The 20,671-nt window shown below is 38.8% G+C and overlaps 2 protein-coding genes across 3 annotated transcripts in view; one reads left to right on the plus strand and one right to left on the minus strand.

Annotated features, from left to right (window-relative positions):
* Positions 1–15,420, plus strand: part of RNASEL (ribonuclease L) — a 34,221-nt gene extending 18,801 nt beyond the window's left edge. For both annotated transcript variants that reach the window (XM_039337116.1, XM_039337117.1), the window contains 3 exons: positions 1,642–1,762; positions 10,237–10,382; positions 13,659–15,420. In XM_039337116.1, the coding sequence (XP_039193050.1) occupies positions 1,642–1,762; positions 10,237–10,382; positions 13,659–13,797 (406 nt within the window). In that variant the 3' untranslated portion in view covers positions 13,798–15,420. The remainder of the gene's footprint in view (positions 1–1,641; positions 1,763–10,236; positions 10,383–13,658) is intronic.
* A 3,205-nt stretch (positions 15,421–18,625) lies between these two features.
* The window catches only part of RGSL1 (regulator of G protein signaling like 1), a 55,864-nt gene continuing 53,818 nt past the window's right edge, over positions 18,626–20,671 (minus strand). Inside the window, exon 22 of the mRNA XM_039337118.1 lies at positions 18,626–20,591. Within this exon, the coding sequence (XP_039193052.1) occupies positions 20,555–20,591 (37 nt within the window). The 3' untranslated portion in view covers positions 18,626–20,554. The remainder of the gene's footprint in view (positions 20,592–20,671) is intronic.

The following is a 20,671-nucleotide window of genomic DNA, read 5'->3' on the forward strand; positions in this document are numbered from 1 at the left end:
ACAGTTTTGACATTGCCAGCATTGGGATGGGCGTGGTTTCCATGTGACGCATCCAGCCTGCAGGCTGGCAGTTTTGACACCCCTGCTCTAGAAAGCATGCAGAGAAGAGCAGCAAAGACTATTGGGGGACTGGAGGCTAAAAGATATGAAGAACAGTTGCAGGAATTGGATATGTGTAGTTTAATGACAAGAAGAAGTGATGGGGTGACATGATAGCAGTGTTCCAATATTTGAGGGGCTGCTATAAAGAAGGTGGGATACAACATATTCTCCGAAGTACCTGAATGCAGGTCAAGAGCAATGGATGGAAACAAATCAAGGAGCAAACCAATCCAGAACTAAGGATAAATTTCCTGACAGAACAATTCATCTGTGGAATTACTTAATTTCAAAGGTTTTGGGTGCTCCATCACTGGAGATTTTTAAGAAGACATTGGACTTCCACTTGTCTAAAATGGTATAGGGTCTCCTGCTTGAACAGTGGGTTTTGCTAGAAGAACTCCAAGGTCTCTTGCAACTTAGTTATTCTGATATTCTAAAATATTAGACAGCCTCCCTTTCCAATCACAGGCAGTTATTTGGAAGGTAGTACATGTATTCCTATTGGGAAACCCATTACAAAATAGACCATAGGCTTTATGAAGACAGTGTTTGTTTCCATATATCTCCTAGAGTCTAAGGGCCTTTCCCATTGCGGTGTTATAGTGCTGTCTACTCATCCTCAGGTCAAGCAGAAAATCACACTTGTAAGAAATTAGCTGTTTTGATTGCCTTTGTGCCTAAGAAAGACAAAGCCAGCAGACCTTACACAACTTGTGGCTAACACTGATTACATTGGTTTTAGGGGGGGAAATAGTAGTAGAGCTAAGGATGACTTATGGCTGTCTCACTCACTGGGGACAAGGTGAAGATAATATTACAGAGAGCTGGCACACATCCCAAGGGAGAGTTGGGATGGCATGACCAGAAGGCTGTTCCAATGTACTGGATAAACAGATGCTCAAATGCCAATGTGTAACTCCTTTAAGTCTTGATGTCTCTCTCTCTCTCTCTCTCTCTCTCTCTCTCTCTCTCTCTCTCTCTCTCTCTCTCTCTCTCTGTGTGTGTGTGTGTGTGTGTGTATTGATGATCATTAGCACCTGCTTGGTATAATTAATTAATCATACTACCTTGTGTTCTAGCGTTATCTTTATTTTTAGATACATTTTTGGGCAATGGGTAGTCCCATTAAAACTCTTAAAAAATTAAAGTAGAGTATGGGCATAGTCCAGTGATCAGTTTGGAAGTATATGCTTGCCCAGAAAGCTGACACAAATCTATTGAGGGTTTAAAGAATATCATGTCAGTTTAGAGGGATAGAAGGGGAAATCTCACTGGTGGTTTCTAATAAATGAGTGTTCGGTGGTTGCCATGTCCAACCAAGATAGTTGTTTTTGTAACAGTGCAGGTGTTCTTATCAGCTCTTTTATGAGAGAACCCACAATACGCCATCCAAACTGCTGGCAGTCACTTCCTAACTTTGAAGTTAATATGTAAAGTATATTTTATTGTACAAACACCTTGGTCTCACAGATCATCTACAACACTTTTCATCCAGTAGTAATATACTGCATTTTTTTACAATTGCCTTTTGTTCTACAGAAAGTACAGGGTCTTAAGAGATATCGGGAATGAGATACGTGTGGCTCATGCAAGCAAGAAAAATGACAGCCTGAATGCTTTGGAATGTGAGCCTGATCCTTTCATGGACTGGAAAACAAAGGTAATCTATTGAACAGCAAAAAAAAAGAGGGGGGGGGAGGAATCATTTTGCATCTTCCAATTTTAAGTTTCAATTATATTGATCCAATTTTTGCCTTTTTTTGAAGCCGGCTGTGCTAGCTAACAGGTTTGATGGCAATTTCTGCTAGTGACAAACAGCTAAGGCCTCACATGAGCAGTTTATCATAGGCATGCTTAGTCAGCATCCATTATTGAGAAACAATGTATGTAGTGGTATGTAAAATTTGGATGAGAATCAGGGAGACCTGGATTCAACTCCACTTGTATATTAATGTTGAAAATCCTGTGAATCAGTGTGTGAATTCGAATCCAAAGTTTTCTAGCTTTTTCATATGTCCACCCAGCATAATAAGATAACCCTTTGATGAAAGTTAGCCCAGAGAAGAAATATTAAAAAGGGCAGAAAAATATTTTTTTTCTCAAAAGGACTTTTTAAAACCAAACCTGGCCCCAAATCTATCTCTCTGCCCCAAGCAAGAGCTAGGCCCATACAAATGCAAATGTAAAACCATCAGAAAGTTGAAGCCAGAGCAATCAAGAAGACAAAAGAGAAGATCTGCATACCCCACCCAAACTCTAGGAATCAGCCCCATCACCTGGGAAGCAGGATATGATAATAGAATTAAACCACAAATATCAAGGCCTAGACAAACACTCAGAAACAGCCTCAAGGTTCATGCCACAGGAACAGGAAACTTCCAAACAAAAGGCTAGGGGGGGTATAAAACCTACTGCCCATGTGCTCAATCTCGCCCTTCTTCTCTCCTCTGCACTTTCCTGAAGAACCATCTTTCTGCAATAAACTGTAACCTTCTTCCCAAAGCAGTCACCATGTTTGCTTATTTATTCCCGGCTTGGATGAACCAGGATGAAGACTTTACTTCTATCAATTTGGCACCCCGAGATGGGACTCCAAGCTAACCTCTCCAATGGACTGAGACTGGTAAGCCCCATCTTGCCGGCAGCAGACCCCGTTGTGTCTGTGGATGGGTCTCCCAGGCCTTGCCCATGTGGAGCTAGGGTAGTAAAGGGAGTTTTGAGAGTTTGAACTCAAGGGCTGCTTTGGAAAGAAGATGAAGGTGAGTACCTCTAAATTTTAAGTTTAAAGCCCAGGGGAACAAAGAAAATGTGTGTATTTCTGTTTGTGTGAGTGAGAAGACTTTTTTTCCCAATCACAATTGGATTTTGCTCCTTCTGGTCTTTCCTAGCCGTAGAAAGGATCTGTTTGATTGGCAGAACCTGGACAGCATGGGGGTTGGCCAGAGCACAGAACCTTTTGTTAGGGAAAAGGGAGAGACTGTGTGAAAATGAAATGGAATGAGTGAATGAAAGAATTGGATTTGGGCAACTAGCTGGTAAGGCCCTGTAAGCAAAGCAAAGTTAGGAAAGAAGTCTCGCAAGGAGACTTCGACTGTGTTAGGAAAGAAGTCTCACAAGGAGACTTCGACTGTGTTTGGAAAGAAGTCTCACAAGGAGACTTCGACTGTGTTAGGAAAGAAGTCTCACAAGGAGACTTCGACTGTATTTGGAAAGAAGTCTCACAAGGAGACTTCGACTGTTAGGAAAGAAGTCTCGCAAGGAGACTTCGACTGTGTTAGGAAAGAAGTCTCACAAGGAGACTTCGACTGTGTTTGGAAAGAAGTCTCACAAGGAGACTTCGACTGTGTTAGGAAAGAAGTCTCACAAGGAGACTTCGACTGTATTTGGAAAGAAGTCTCACAAGGAGACTTCGACTGTTAGGAAAGAAGTCTCACAAGGAGACTTCGACTGTATTAGGAAAGAAGTCTCACAAGGAGACTTCGACTGTGTAGTGTATGAAAGAAAAATAAACTTTGCTTAGGCTTTGCTGGGAAACCAATTTGGCTAAATAAAGATACTTAAAAGGGAAAATAAAAAATAGTGATTCTCTCTCTCTCTCTCTCTCTCTCTCTTCTCTATGCAACCACATGGTATGTTTAAAATGTGTGCCTTCCCTAACTTGAGTTATCTGAAATTTATGGTGGGAATGACCAGGATGTGTAAAACTAAGACTTCTGTTCGCTTGTCTTTGTGTATATATGTTTGTCAAAGTCTGTGCGTGAGAGGTAAATGTGACTGTTAACTGTTTCAAATCCAAAGAAAAAAGAATTTTAAATTCTGCTAGAAATTCTGCTTAAAATAAGCCACAAAAAGGAAATGCCTCACTGTTTGTCTGGCCAACAAACAGAGTGGAGAAAAAAAAATTGTGTTTGTTTGTTTGTTTGTTTTCCTCTTTCTCTCTGTGTACGCTCAAGAACAGCCTTAAGTTACCATGAGGGATTGTTTTAAGTTTATCTGTTGGAAAAGTTTCACTTGCATTTACTGTATGTGTTTTATCTATCCTTTTCCTGAAAAATGTGTGTCTATCTACAAGAGCATTTTGAAACTCAAGTCTGCTTTTGTGGGGAAATAATTTTTTAAAGTTACTTTTCTTATCCTATCACTTACTGGTGAAACTACTATGAAGCTTTCTGAAACATAAGCATTTCTCAATCTCTAAAATGATGTGGTCTATTTTAGAATAAATGTTCTCCGACCTCTGGAAAGTTGCACACCTTAAAATATTAGGCTTTTAAAATTATTTGGAGTTTTCAGCATTTTCAAACTGCCTGCAAGCTACCCCACTTCCAATTCTTTTCCTGCCCTTTGTTCTCCATACCTTTTATCTGCCTCTCCTGGTAGAGTCCACCCAGAAAGCGGGGGGAGACCTTGTTCTTATATCTTTCAGCCCTGAAACCCTCTCCCAAGCCTTTGGAAGCAGAACACACAGACCCAGATGCTGCCTCCATCCATTTGAGCCATGCAATTGAGTTTTGAATCCAGCCATCCACTAAAAAGCCACCATGCAATCTAAGTGGGGAACATCTTCCCAAGTCCTACCATTTACCCAGATGCCTGTGAGAGCTGCAGAAGGAAGGTGGTGCCATGTGAAGCCTCAGAAGAGAAAATTAGACTGTGTGGGGAAGGTGGAAACTCATTGTAAACTTTTCTTTCTTGCCCCATTTGTATTGTAACAAGCCAGTTGAATGTATTAATGGAGAGATGGCATTTAGGAATAGGTGGCAGAACAAGTACTGAACACCTTGGACTTCTATTTTGTGGGAGGGAAAATTTATCCAGAATGTTTGTATTGACTATTTTGTAAAAGTGCACACACACACACCATTCAGAATCATACTTGAGTCTATCCCCTCCACCTACCTTTAGTAAAGTTCCCCAGGCTGATTTTTGCTCTATTGCACCAAAGCTTTCTGGGACCAACTTCCAACAGATTCCAAAGGGGAGGGAACTAGACCCCCTCAGGTGATTTGCAATTCGTATGCCCTGACTAAGGAAGCAACAGGAAAAATCCCAAACTTATGCCCTGAATATTTTGCACTGTTGAGCTCAGATTGGGATTCCTAGAACTCATTATGTGCAATTTAAAGAAAATTTAATAGCCTGGCATATTGGACATTACAAACCTGGATGAATTAAGAGCTAAGGCAGGAAACAACCCTTGAAATTGGGCAGCCAGTGGTCATGTACTAAGGAGAACCATGGCTGTGAAGAATTTTGGGGGGCATGCAAACCTGACTGGAAGCTAAAGGTGACATCCAACATTTGAAAATCATTGGCACAGAATATTGGACACTATAAATTTCTTTTCCACCTAACAAAATTTTGCCTGACTTTTAGAACTTTATGGGTGCAAGCTCCCCTTTTGGGAGCCATTAAAGGGATCTTTTTCTGCTGCCTCCATTAATGTCTTATTATTATTATTATTTTGCTTAACAGTTTAAAAGCTTGCCTACCAAGTCTCCCTGACCAGATCAATTTTAATGTTGTGCCAATAAGTGTGTCATAAATTCACACTTAAGGCACAAAGCGGGGATTGATGAAAGTTAGCCCAGAGAAGAAATATTAAAAAGGGCAGAAAAATATTTTTTTCCTCAAAAGGACTTTTTAAAACCAAACCTGGCCCCAAATCTATCTCTCTGCCTCAAGCAAGAGCTAGGCCCATACAAATGCAAATGTAAAACCATCAGAAAGTTGAAGCCAGAGCAATCAAGAAGACAAAAGAGAAGATCTGCATACCCCACCCAAACTCTAGGAATCAGCCCCATCACCTGGGAAGCAGGATATGATAATAGAATTAAACCACAGATATCAAGGCCTAGACAAACACTCAGAAACAGCCTCAAGGTTCATGCCACAGGAACAGGAAACTTCCAAACAAAAGGCTAGGGGGGGTATAAAACCTACTGCCCATGTGCTCAATCTCTCTCTTCTTCTCTCCTCTGCACTTTCCTGAAGAACCATCTTTCTGCAATAAACTGTAACCTTCTTCCCAAAGCAGTCACCATGTTTGCTTATTTATTCCCGGCTTGGATGAACCAGGATGAAGACTTTACTTCTATCAATTTGGCACCCCGAGATGGGACTCCAAGCTAACCTCTCCAATGGACTGAGACTGGTAAGCCCCATCTTGCCGGCAGCAGACCCCCTTGTGTCTGTGGATGGGTCTCCCAGGCCTTGCCCATGTGGAGCTAGGGTAGTAAAGGGAGTTTTGAGAGTTTGAGCTCAAGGGCTGCTTTGGAAAGAAGATGAAGGTGAGTACCTCTAAATTTTAAGTTTAAAGCCCAGGGGAACAAAGAAAATGTGTGTATTTCTGTTTGTGTGAGTGAGAAGACTTTTTTTCCCAATCACAATTGGATTTTGCTCCTTCTGGTCTTTCCTAGCCGCAGAAAGGATCTGTTTAATTGGCAGAACCTGGACAGCATGGGGGTTGGCCAGAGCACAGAACCTTTTGTTAGGGAAAAGGGAGAGACTGTGTGAAAATGAAATGGAATGAGTGAATGAAAGAATTGGATTTGGGCAACTAGCTGGTAAGGCCCTGTAAGCAAAGCAAAGTTAGGAAAGAAGTCTCACAAGGAGACTTCGACTGTGTTAGGAAAGATAAAAAATAGTGATTCTCTCTCTCTCTCTCTCTCTCTCTTCTCTATGCAACCACATGGTATGTTTAAAATGTGTGCCTTCCCTAACTTGAGTTATCTGAAATTTATGGTGGGAATGACCAGGATGTGTAAAACTAAGACTTCTGTTCGCTTCCAAACTTCCAAACAAAAGGCTAGGGGGGGTATAAAACCTACTGCCCATGTGCTCAATCTCGCCCTTCTTCTCTCCTCTGCACTTTCCTGAAGAACCATCTTTCTGCAATAAACTAACCTTCCCAAAGCAGTCACCATGTTTGCTTATTTATTCCCGGCTTGGATGAACCAGGATGAAGACCTTCTAACACCTTCTTGTTTACATTTCCAATATACATTTGAAATGCCTTTTTACATTCTAGATCAATTTCTAAATTTTAATTTTTCCAACCACATATTTCCCAGTGTTTCATCTGCATATTATAACCAAAATTTCAGTCCACTTTATCATACATTTTTTTACTTGTTCTTCTGTTTCAAATTTCAGTAAAAGTATACACAGTTTAGCAATTACACGTTCATACACAATTCTATTTCAGGTGTAGTTCTTTTGTATACTTTAAATCTTTCTAATAACTATAGATAAGAAAACCATTGGCAAATAATCCCTCTGCCAGAAGTTATATTCCCCTTGACAAAATTATAGTATCTCACACTAAGCCATTTTGTTTGTCTATTATTTTTCATTTATAAAATGCTTCTTGTGCTGAGACTCACAAAGGGGTTTTTGGAGGGCACAAACTGGATTTGTATCTATTTCATATGCTTAATATGGCACGTCTAACAAAACAATTTTTAAAATCCATCTTAATCTTGACTTTGTCATTCCACGAATATTCATGCCACTCAAATCTCAGGTCAAGTACTTCAGACACCAAGAGCCTTCTATTTCTTAGCCGCACTGACTCTTTCATCCACACTAATAGCAAGCTACAAAATACAATTTCGAATCAGGTAGACCCACTCCTCCTCTTTCCTTTGCATCTTACAGTATCTTATATTTAATTCATAGTTTTCCACTGCCAGACAAATTTAGATATATCTTTTATTACTGTTTAAATTGTGCATCAGAACAGATACTGTCTAAGACAAAAACATAATTCTAGGCAAAACATTTATTTTTATCATAGAAATTCTTCCCATCAATAAAAATGGCAGTTTCTCTCATCTTAACATATATTTTTTAAATTCATTCCATGTCTTAATATGGTTATTTTGAAATAACATATAATTTGTATTTGTCATAGTGATACCCAGATATTTTACTTTCTTCTCAATTTTAAAGCCCATTTTATTCATCAGTTTTATTTGATCTTTTATTTTCATGTTAGTTGTTAAAATCTTTGATTTCTATTTGTTGAACACAAAACCTGCTAATGCACTAAAACAGCAGTCCCCAACCTTTCCGGCTTGGCAGCCTGGCTGGAGGGAGAGGGGAACTGGGCTGCGTGAGGCAGGTTGGTGCGCATGCGCTTGTGCGCCAGCCCACTACTCGCATCAGTGGAGTTGTATGCATGCGTGCTGGCACTCCAGTCATATGAATGGAATTGCATGCACGCATGCATACCAGCCTACCATCCACACAAGTGGAGCTGCATGCATGCACGCACACCAGCCCACTGCTCGCCCTGCCCGGTTCTGAACAGGCCACAGCCCAGTAGTGGGTTGGGGGTTGGGGACCCCTACACTAAATCTTTTAGTTTTCCCATTATTGTCTCAATTCCCTTCAAAAGATCTTCTAAAACCAACACCAAGTCATCTGCAAAAACCCTACATTGATAAGTTTCTTTTTAAATCTTTACTCCCACAATCCTCTCATCCTGTTTTGTATTGCTATTCAGTATTTCAAGAATTAAAATAAACAAGAAAGGAGACAGTGGACATCCTGCCTTGTTCTTTTTGGTATCTCACAAAGGCTTGCTAGAACTTCATTAACAATTATTTGTAGTTTCTGTGAAATATAAATACATCTCACCTATTTCATAAAGTCTCCCCAAAGTTCATATCTTCCAAAACTTTGAAGAAAGAAGTTCTCTTCAAATTGTCAAAAGCCTCCTCTGCTTTTAAGAAAATCAATGCAGCTTGCTTTTCATTATGTTGCTCCAAATATTTCAGAATGTCCAACGTATTTTTAGTATTACCCTTTAACTGTCTTTTAGGCTAAAAATTCTCATTGATCCTCGTGAATAAATTCTTGAAAAATTATTTTTAGTCTGTCAGCTAGAATTGTAAACAACTTGCAATCATTATTCAATAATGGTACTGGACTATAATTTCTTCTTAAAGTCAAACAAAAGTCCTTCTCTCTCAGTTGCAGTAGTGCCAAATTATTTAGTTTTCCTTCCAGCTTTCTTCCTATAATTTCTGTTTTACTATCCAGAATTTCTACTTTGTCATTAATTTGTTTTATATCTAGACACACTTGTGTTATACAGATTTCTGTCTTCTGAACTTCTTTCATCCTTTTCATCTTTACAAGTCTTTGATCCATTATTCTTTCAAAAGCTGTCAATTTAGTATCAAATAATTCAGATAACATATTGTTCAATTCCTCAAAGATTTTCTGAAGTAAATCTACTATAATTCCTCTCACTGCAGGTTGCTCTAATGATCTCCCCTCTCTGCTGTTTTTTGCTACTTTCTAGCAGTTGCCATTGTAATACTGTAATCCAAATGTGAAAGTGTCTCAATTGCAAGGAAAAGAGTGAAAGACCTTTTCCCCTATTGATACCCTTAAAATGTTTATCTCAAATGACACTTTATGGTTTCAGTCAGTATCACAATCAGGCTATTATTACCTTTATTTTTTGTTTTGCAAAATTCATCATTTGTCTGTACCCTTTAATAGTAAAAAAAAAACATATTCCCATCCAGTTCATTTGTCTATTTTAATTCCAAGTTTTTGAAAAACACTTTCACACACATACACATGCACGTCCATCCCCTTTATCTGTTTTAAACTTTTTTATATATTTCCTCCTTGTTAAGTTTTTCGGCAGTTTTAAATCTTTATACCTCACTTTCCCCTTTTTTAATCTATAATAAATGTTGACACATCAAATGGTGTGCTGCTGAGAAAATCTCTCTTTAGCTGTAAATTATACCAGAAAGTGTTTATGAAAATGAGGCTTGTGCAAAGTTTGTGTGCATATAGGCTGCATTATGTGATATGTGAGCTAGGTTGAAATCCCTCGAGTCTCAGCTGCATAACTCACGAGTCAACTGCAAAACAACTATGTTTCTGCAGCCACACCATAAAGTGTCATTTGAAATGAAGTTCTCACAATCGCTCCTTTATCCAGAAAGTCTGTGCCTGTCTGGCTTTCGATCTCTGCTGCAGTGTCCTTCAAGGATGTCTATAGTCTGCCATAAATCCTCACCCAGAAGCCAACATTGTTATATCCACTGAGTTGCAAAGAGTGAGTTTATGGACCAATAACTGACCAGAATTTTACATCTTTTTCAGATTGATGAAAAAGTACTGGAATCTATGGAGTTTCCATCCAAAGAGAAAGGAAACAAGAAGGGCAAAAGACATTATCAGCAGGGTGTGATAGATTTATTAAAGTTGATTAGGAATATGGGTGAACACTACGATGAAAAGGACGATGAGTAAGTAAATCTTTTTCGAAATTATGTATCTCTGAATGTATCTCTACATTGGATTTGTTGGCTGGCAACTTTTGGTTCTTCTTTTTCTATTATGGTAACCAGAATAAAAACCTGGAGGAAAGATAAGTCACAAACTTATCTTCATAGATCACGTCCAACTGCAGAGAAATCTGTCACTTTGCAGGAAAAAGAAAAAAAAATTCAGAAGAATGACAATTCTTCCTATATCCTGGACTCTTGGAGCCAATACAACTATTAGTAAGTTCAGAGAGGAGGTAGTAGTGACAGATTCTAGAGTGCTATTGGAAGCCGTTTTCCCAAGAGTTTTAGATACCAATGTTGCCTATGGTATTCATGCCTCTCTGACACTAACAAATGTTCATTATGTAAATTCTAACATAATTTAGAAGACAGGCAACTGAGCCTAAAATAAAATGGGACATTTATTGATTGGTTTAGAATAGAAAGGGATCTTTTTAGGAGTGAGGTGAGGAGCAAAAAGAAAGGAAAAATTCTAATAATCAATATTGCATCTCCTGTAATCTCTTTCCCTTCTCAGTGAAATGAAAGATTTATGGGAGCAAATCCAAGGAAATATCTGGTGCTGAATATATAACTGACATGAAGTAATAGACCAGTGATGGCAAACCTTTTAGAGACCAAGTGCCCAAACTGCAACCCAAAACCCACTTATATATCATCAGGTGCTGGGTGGGCATGGCCCATTGGGTGGGTGTGGCCCCATTGGATGGGTGTGGCCAATTGGGTAGGAGTGGCTGCGGTGGTAACGACACACAGGGTGGGACTAAAAAGTTCAATCAATCCCAACTTTGCAAGATCTTTTTTTTCCCGCGAGAAGTTGAAATTGATTGAACTTTTTTTTTTTTTGCACACAGCGGTGGAGGCCGAAAGTGAAAAGGTTTTATAAAACCCAGCTGAAGACCTAGGACTGGGGCGACGGTGCACGTGCCCACAGAGAGGGCTCTGCGTGCCACCTGTGGCACGCGTGCCATTGGTTCGCCACCATGGTAATAGACTGTTTTGAAATATGGTATAGGTAATTCTTGACTTACGACCACAATTGAGCCCAAAATTTCTGTTGCTAAGTGAGTTTTGTCCCATTTTAAGACCTTTCTTGCTACAATTATTAACTGAATCACTGCAGTTGTTAAGTTAGGAACACGGTTGTTAAGCAAATCTGGCTTCCTCATTGACTTTGCTTGTCAGAAGGTCACAAAAGGAGATCACATGACCCCGGGACACTACAGCCATCATAAATATGAAACAGTTGCCTAGCAACATTTGATTACGTGACCGTAATCGTAACCGCTACAGTGGTTATAAGTATGAAAAACGGTCATAAGTCAATGCCAGTGTAACTTTGAACAGTCACTAAATGAATGGTTGTAAGTTGAGGATTACCTGTATTTCTAAAAAAAAGGTTGCCCATTATGTGTAGAACAGTTGTAGTAAATATGCTGTGTGGGCAAAAGATCATTTTGATTCCATATGTATGTTTGTACAAGCTTAAGAACTAGTCTGATGTCAACTTCAGCTCAGAGGACACAGGGACACTAAGGCTTTATCCTCCTTGCCCTGGTGCCTGCTTACACTTTTGGTGCCATCAATCTGTGTGCTGAGGCTTAATTTAGAATCTGCAAGACAGATGTCAAAGAACTAGAAAATAAGGTGACGCCAGAGTGGCAATAGATCTTGAAAAGCTTTATTAAGAAATTGCCTCGTTACATATAGCATCAGAAGAATATGACCCCAAACAGGTGGATGAGCTCAAATGGCGGGGAAGGTTTCCAGTACTCAATTTACAAGGAAGCTGGGAAAAAGGAATAATTCTTAGAACCCCTTTCTGCCAATTCCCTACACTTTGGAATCATTATCTTGGTTCTGAGATGATTATCAAGGGGAAATTAATATTTATATCCAATTGAGAGGAAGAGTTTACAAATAAATAAGAAAACACATAATGGGGAATACACATTGAAGAGAATGAGTTTGGGTTGTTTGCTTAGAGTTGTATCCTTTGCCCTTAGGAGGCAAAAGAAAGCGTTTAGGGTGAAACTGGCCAAGGTTTTGCCAATTTCAGACAGGAAGCTTGCAGAAGATGCTAATTAACTAATCAAGGTCATAGAGCTGAGTTTAATCATCTGTAAGGTTGGCAGTGCTGAGCTGGGAAGAAAAGAATTTAGGAAGAGATAGTTTGTTTAAGCAATCTCTCCCTTGTGCAAAGGGGGAAATTCTAAAAGGTGGAAAAGAAAAAAAAATACAAAAATAGGATGAGACAATCCGGCACAGGACACTTTTGTGTGGGATATGCCTTCCTGGCAAAAACTCCATCATTTGGCCAGCAAGCCGCAGGGACAGGCTGAAATTTGAAGCACATCCAACAAAAACATTTTCTTTTCTATTGAAAAAAATCAATGCAACCTGGTAGATGGGCCTTCTGATTTATTGGGAGGGGGGAGTTTGAGAGAGATCATTAACCTGCCATGCTCCAATTGGATCATTCCATGGCTGCCCCTCCCATCCACCTGCAGGCGGTGTCTTTCTGTGGCTCCTCTTCCTCCTCTTACATACAAACAGATGAGGATCTTTTCTTTTCTCTGCAATGACCTTATCTCCAATTTTCTCCCACAGCAATGCAGCAAAGTTTTCTGGCCTGTTTGACAGGCTGGGAAGAGAATAGGGAGGAGGGGGTGTAGTTTTTGAAGCAGGGATGGGAGGAAAGCATTCCTGTGAGGTTGTGGGAAGAAAGTCCAAGCAAATGTAGATTGAAGACTGGAAAACAAACACGTTGCAAAAGCAGAAACTTGAGAAAAAGGTGGATGTTAGAAGAATATCTCTATGAAAAAATGTTCCAGGTTTCAAGAATCAAAGGGAGTTGTATGCTATTGCTACAGTAAACTTGAGAGCAGGGTATTTAAAGCAAATTAGACTAATAAAGTAGTGGTTTGAGTCGATTGCTGAGTGAATTGTCAATGGGGCCTCTTACGATCTAAAAAAAAAAAAGAAAATGAGATTATCAAGCCAGCTCCTAGGAAATGCTTGGATTTTAATAACTATGCAGTCTTTTACAGCATGCATAGTTCACAGATTCCAAAAAAACAACAACCATGTAAGTGTTTTCCTGGCTAACAATTGCTTTACAACTTAGCAAGTTGGCATTCATGTTTTAGCAGCTACGCTTCACCTTCTTTAACCCAGGACAAACTACTGCTTGCATATTGTTTATATTAAAAACTGTATTTTCCTTCATTTCAGGGTGAAAAAAATAATTCAGGATCCTGCAGACTATTTTCTGAACCTCTTTCCGGATTTAACCGTTTATATCTATCAGCGTTGCTGTAACTCAGATTTTAAGAAGTATTTTCCAAATGCTAAGAATTCTTCACACCCATAACATGGGTCAACGGGCACTGATTGTTTAATGACATAATTGAATGTGACCTGCATATTTTCTAACTAAAACCAATCAATAGTTTTATCAGCAGTTAATACTGTATGTCAGCTTGGAAAATGAGCTCCTCTTCTTTAGACCTTCCCTTGCTCACAGACAACAGCAAGTTAATGTGCCCCCAGAGAAACCAAATAATGCAGAATATAGTTGTCAAATTTACAATCATGTCTAGTCTGACAACACCACCCTAAGTTCCCAAAGCATTGGGCAAAGCATGGTGGAGTTTCATAACTGCTCCCTCTCCAACCTAACATGTTGTATTTGTTAATGATACTTCAGATATAGGAGTTTATTTGTCAAAGTCAGTTTCTATCCAAAAAAAAGTCCCTTTTTAGTGAGTGGAGAATCTCTGCTTTTAAGCAAGTTTATTGTAATGCCACGGGGACAGAATACATGGTTCTGCCCGCTTGACAAGGTTGAAGTAGCAACTTACATAGTAATGCCACACATTTGGTCGGTTAATAATATCCTGTAGCCACAACATCCCTTTCTTGAAACCCAGAGTCCCCTCTGTCTTATCCAATAGCAGCAAATGCAGCAACAGCAGCCAGAATTCTCACAACTATCCTTGAGGTTTCACTTCTGCTTTGTTGAGTTGCATAAGCTATTCCTATATTCTGCTTCTCTGCAAACATATCAGTGTTTTTTTTAGCAAACTGAAACCATTTTACTAGGCTAAGCTACTTCTTCAGTCAGGTTTTAAGTGCGCACAGGCTTAAAGATTATAAAAAGGCACTTGGAAATTAATATTTTTGCCACTGAAGTTCTGTGTGCGCTCTGCAGGCTGCAAAATAAATGAACATGAGGCAAGTGACCATGGGTTGCCTACCTAAGAGCTGCACGATGAGTGAATCTAATCACTCACTGTAATGGTATGTGGAAATGACTTGGGAGACAGGAGGAAAAGTCGTAGACTGGACAGCTGGCATGTAAAAGAGATCTCAGCCCACAGAAGGATGGAGGGCATGGAAAATGTTTCCCTAGTATTCTGGTGTGTAAAAAGAAAGGAGGGGAGAAATTGCAGAATAAGTAAGTTTATGGCAAAGTTAAGATACGTTTGCAATAAAGATAGAGCTAATATCCTTGGTTGTGCTCCCTGGCTGGGCTACTATGAGCAACTAATACTGACCATGCAAGAAGGTCCATATTACATTCAATGCTGACAGCAGAGATTCCCAATTGTTCTTGCTCTTCAGTGCCTTCATCTCAATAATTTTTTTCACAGTGATCCTAGGCTTGTAGTTTGTGTGGTGTCTGACAGTTGTCAAGTATCACTGTGGTATCCTGTGGTGTCCCTGTGAGTTCACTGCAGTACCCTGGGATACAGCAGAAAAGAGTTTGGGAACTGTGAAGCTATATTATAAATGGCCACGGTAATAATGATTACTCTCTACACCTAGCACATTAAATTTCACTTTGATTGTATTGCTTTACATAAAATGCCTACATCTCTATGGGTCTGCATTTATTCCTAATTGGTGATGTCATGCCATATAAGTGGAATGATAAACTGAAATTCATGAAAGTCTATGCTGCAATAAACCTGGTATGTAAAGTGCCTCAAAACTGTATTTTTACTTCATCAGTTACTTGAGCAGTTGAAAACATCCATCCAATGTTTATCAAGAGAAATGATTGCATGTTGAAAAGAATTTTTTTTTTAAAATTTATTTCTGCAACTCACCCAAAATTGCCATAAGTATCATCTGCAGGAAGCACCGCACTGCAGAAAGTCAACAGTCTAGGACAATTCTTTAAAATTATCTAGGACAGCCTAAAAACCCAACAAAATCAAAATAGGGCAGCCTAAAACCTTGTCCTTTTCACACAGATTAAAAGATTTACACCTCAATAACATATAAGGCCTCATTGCAAAAACTGCAATATGTGTGTGAATTTTTTCCCTAGATAATCTCATTGTTTTCTTGAAAGTTGATTTATGAATCCGTTTAAGTTACAAATCTCTCCACTGTACAATGTGAACTAATGACTTTGAATATTTTCATCACAGCTGGCCACTAAGGCATTGAGCACTTCTGAGTCCTAGCAATAACATCCCGTTGCTGTTGATTCCAAGTTGCTGAAGTCAGAATAGACCTGAATATTTTAAAAAATATTTTAATATTTTAAAATCTTAATTTGACCAATGCCATTAATTTTTCAAGAGTGGCAATATAAGGATAGAAGGACTACCGGTGCATAGTTTGCATTTAGCATTTCGGTTAGGATTCAGTCATCTCTGGCCCCTTTGCCATTTTTGAGCTATAAGTTCAGTAGCTCTCAAAAAAGACAGTGCAGGCCAATTTGCTATGCCATTGAGGCAGTGATTCAATAAAACCAGGATCTCACTGAGCATTTGGCCAACATCTGAAGAGAAATGAGGCAATGAGAATTAACGGAAACCTTTGTAAAGAAAGAGAAAAAGCATCAACCCAAAACTGTGGAACTGTTTTCCATTGTTAATAACCTTTTGCAATGTGTCCAGCTGTTTTTCTTTTCAGCCTTGATATGAATTGAAGACTCTACTTTCTAAAACCTTCAGCTCACTAGGCCCTAGTTTCATCATATTCAAAATCAAGCCACGGCATTTGGTTTCCTGAGTTTTAAGTGAGATCTGAACCCAAAGAATTTCTTGGATGTTATTAATTAACTTTGGAAAGTTATTGAACATCTGACACATGAGCTGGAAATGATGGCTGAGGTGGCCCATACCATCTACCTCCGTAGCATACCACACTCTCAAGACTTTTTTTTCCTTGGGCTTTAACCTGACTTGCATCTTGCTAATAACCTCAGGTCAATCTTTCAAACTAATCTAATAGAGCAAAGAGGTCTCTATCAGTGTGGTAGTAATGAAAAAGTAATGTGCAATAGACCAGGGCAAAATCAATAGCAGTGGAGCCCCGCACGTTTCTTACAAGTTCCTCTTTGTGAACCCCATTGATGGGTCCGTTTAGAATACACTGGTTAAATTTAGAAGTAATTTGGGATCACCTCTCTTCCTCATGGCTGATATCTGCATCTTAGAAGGCCAGAGAAAGAATTAGAGGAAAGAAATGCCCAGAAGAGACCTGTTAAAACAGATAAATATTATTTCATCCCAGGCATTAAAAATCCTGCATCTCACTGCCACAAAGTTAAATCCAAAATATAATCTTCCATCTTGTCCAGTGGTGGGATTCAAATATGTGAACAACCAATTCTCTGTGTGGATGCCACTTCTGGAAGTCCATTCTGGGCCTGGGCAACAAAAAATTAGCTACCGGTTCTGGCGAACTGGCTGAATCCCACCACTGCTCTTGCTCCCAAATCACTGATAACTAGTGAGACTCAATTATATTTACCTGCTTTTATAAAGAGAGCCATAGCCAGCAGAGAGCAAATACAAAGAGCAGGGGGTTCTATGCACAATTTATCCACTATATTATGTATTTCCCCCTAGCATTGTCTCTTAAGGCTTGGGGTTGCTGTCATTTCATAGGAAACAAAACTATCAAGCTCTTTAGGAAGATATCAGATTTCCCAATTGGACAGGAGAGACCTTTCCTTTTTTGTCACCATCTAGATATATCCCAGGAACTCAATGAAATCTGCTAATCTCACAGTACTCTTGTCAGTTGAAGGTCTCTGTGTTTTACTAATGAAGTAGACTGGTGCAGAATTAGTAGAATCTGCTGTGCCAGTGGTGGCTTGGCCAGTAGTGCCACATTGTGGAGAGGTCTTTTCAGAACTGGACTGAAACATCAGAGAAGTCATCAGTAAAAACAGGGGTTTCAACACCATTTCAGATGTAGAGTTCAACTGCAAGTGGACAATTTCAAGGTTGGAATCATGCCTCTTGTTATCTTGATGAATAAGTTTATTTATTTTTATCTATATTTCATACTTCTTAACTGCTCTCTCCAGCTCTCTAGAGTTGCATGGATAAATTCATCTTTTATTTAAATTATGTCAAAGTTGCTTTGATAAATACACTTTCCCCTCAGTTCTTTTATATAGTTGGGTGAAGAAAGGTGGAGCTGAAGCTGAATGCTATCTATATTAGCCAGTTTTCTCTCAAATCATCAGAAGGAGCTACAGGAACCTTTGTAGATGAGGACAGGCTTCGTGACTAGGCCTCTATAGCCACAGCTTAACAGCTGGAATAAACCCAGTTGTTATTTTAATGAGGTCAAGATTGAATGAACAGATAATAAATGATGTTTTAATCTTTCAATCTTCTGCAAATTTCAATTTGCTCTTCATTAGAAACAAATCAAATGAGCAGAAAGTACTGGTTTCCGATTAAGAAAGGTGAGCAAAAGCATTAAGAGATACTTTAGCAAGTTGATATTTGTATTGTAGATATAAAGTTTGTAGAGTTACTGTATATATTACCCTGTGTCATATGCAACTTGAATTGTATCAGTGCTGAGTAATGTTCACCTGCAACTTACAATCATTATAATATATAGTGAAGGACGTAATAGGACAGCTTTCTGTCATGAAAGCTGCCCAACCCACCTCACAGGATTATGGTTGTGGGGAAAATAGGATAAGGAAGGAGTATTAAGTATCTTTGCCACCTTGAGTCACTTATAAAATAAGAAAGATGAGATAAAGATCTAATAAATAAATCTCGCTCTGTTTCCAAACGTAACAATTTATTGGCATTTATATATATAAAAAAGATAGATGTGTACATGTTCAGAACCCCTTTTTGTCAGTTCAGTAAATATAAGTGGCAGTCAATTCTTGCAGGTAAAATTTCTACTTTTGATTCACTGTAGCAATGTGCTGAAATGTTATTCAATTTTATCTAAATATAAAACAGACTCGATGTAAAGAGAAATACAAAAAGAATTTATGTTAAGAGGAAGTGTGGCTTGCAGGCCCTCCTTGCTTGATGTGAAGATCTTTGACCTACAAACGGACAGCAAGCAACGTTTTGTAAATGCAATGCAGGCTGCAGCTGCAGGGGAAAAAAACAAGCACATTTCATTATGCTCTGCTTGACATAAAATCCCTTCATAAATGAAAGAGAAACTTGCAGGAAAAAAATATTTCAAATTTGCTGTTTCAAATTTCTTTCGTGTGTATAGGATCTGGAATTGTTTATAAATGTGCGACAATGCAATATATACCTCCAGGACATATGTCCATCCTAACAAAAGAAACATAGCTTCTTTCTAATATAGCTGAGTCCAGCTTCCTTCTAGAATACAGAAAAACAGCCAGGTGGAGTTCCAGTGTTTGGGATCAGGAAACATGGAGAGATAATATTTTTTCACTTTGGTAACCTGAAGGTGTGCGGATGCTTGCTGGGGAATTCTAGGAGTTGAAAGTCCACATATTTTCAAGTTGCCAGTGTCGAAAAATAATGGATTAGCAACTACTGGAAGTATGGCTTGTGACACAGGATACAATTCAAAACAATCCCAGATTTTTAAGTCACTGTAACAGCTCTTAAGGGAATGAATGCATTTTTGTGGGGTGAATGGGGTACTTGGGAGTAATGATTGCAAAAGAGAATACCAATGATTTTGGAGGATTCTGTGATCCTGTATTGTAATTCTGATTTTTAGTGGGTAGCTGCAATAATATCGTGAACATATGATGGGCCTCTTTTGGTATGCAAATGGTAACAACATATGTATCTGTGGTTTTTCAAAGTGATTCTCTCTTACGCCAAAGGATTTAAAAAAAAAAATAAAACTAGGTCATTGTCCCTCTCCCCTTCCCCTTTCCTGGAGTCATAGGTTAAGAAATCATCAACAAAACAAATGACAAAACGTATATGGCTGCATCATCCTGCTAATGCTGGGACTTGTGTGCTTGAGACAGACATTAGGATGCAAACAGATAAGGACAGCGTATGTAAGATAGCATCAATACACGCATGCCATTAATTTAATGTCATAGTGGTTTGCTGTGGATGCTGCTGCCTAATGTTTCCACAGTATCTGTTGACAGATGAAATTTGGATTCTTTAAAGGACTATTGACCTACTGCTGAAGATGCTGCCAAATCTTTAGATTCAGGGTAGATTTTTTTAAAAAACCTGGAAAAAACCAAAAGTGATAAAGTGGCTGCTGATTCTGTGACATCTGATGGGATGATTGAAGAAAGAAATAAAGATAGATTTTTGTACTAAGCTTGTCAATATAGAAAGATCTGACAGGGGAGGTTTAATAAGAGATCAGTATTTCATGATTAAGATAACTGCTTATTCCAGAAATGCTATTATCTCTTACAAGTACCTGTTTCATCTCCTGAACTGAAACAATGATTTTTTTTACAAATAAAATCTGAAACGATAACTTGTCATTATAATAAAATAGAAATCCACCCACTCAATCTTAAAATTATACCAAAGGGGTGGACACACCTATTTTAATTATACTTAGAGAGGTTCTCTAAATTTTGCAGGGATTCTTATGCCTGTATGCACAGAAAGACATATCCTCAATTCTTTCTTTTCTCTCTATCCTTTTTTCTTGGTTGCTTCTGCTTTCTGAGAGTTAATAGAAAGGATTAGAAAAATACATCCCAGGCGGGAAAATATACTTTTATCACTTAGCTCCCAAAGATCTTTCCAGGCTTGTCAAGTAATGGGCTTGCTGTGGTGATAGACAACTCAGTTTCCACATGTTGCAGCAGAAATTTATCACCATTGACAAAGTGGTGACATCGTGCTTCCGGAAGGGAAGATACTAAACTGTTAAAACACTTTTTTTCCATCTTCAAAAATTGATGTCCTGTGTCAGGATGCAAGCAAAAACAAATTTAACAATTTAAAGCCGAGATACGTAATGTTATAAACAATTCACGACTGGAT

This window comes from Crotalus tigris, unplaced genomic scaffold (assembly GCF_016545835.1).
Source record: "Crotalus tigris isolate CLP2741 ecotype Arizona unplaced genomic scaffold, ASM1654583v1 scf7180000017668.6805642782:7212621, whole genome shotgun sequence".
NCBI lineage: Eukaryota > Metazoa > Chordata > Lepidosauria > Squamata > Viperidae > Crotalus > Crotalus tigris.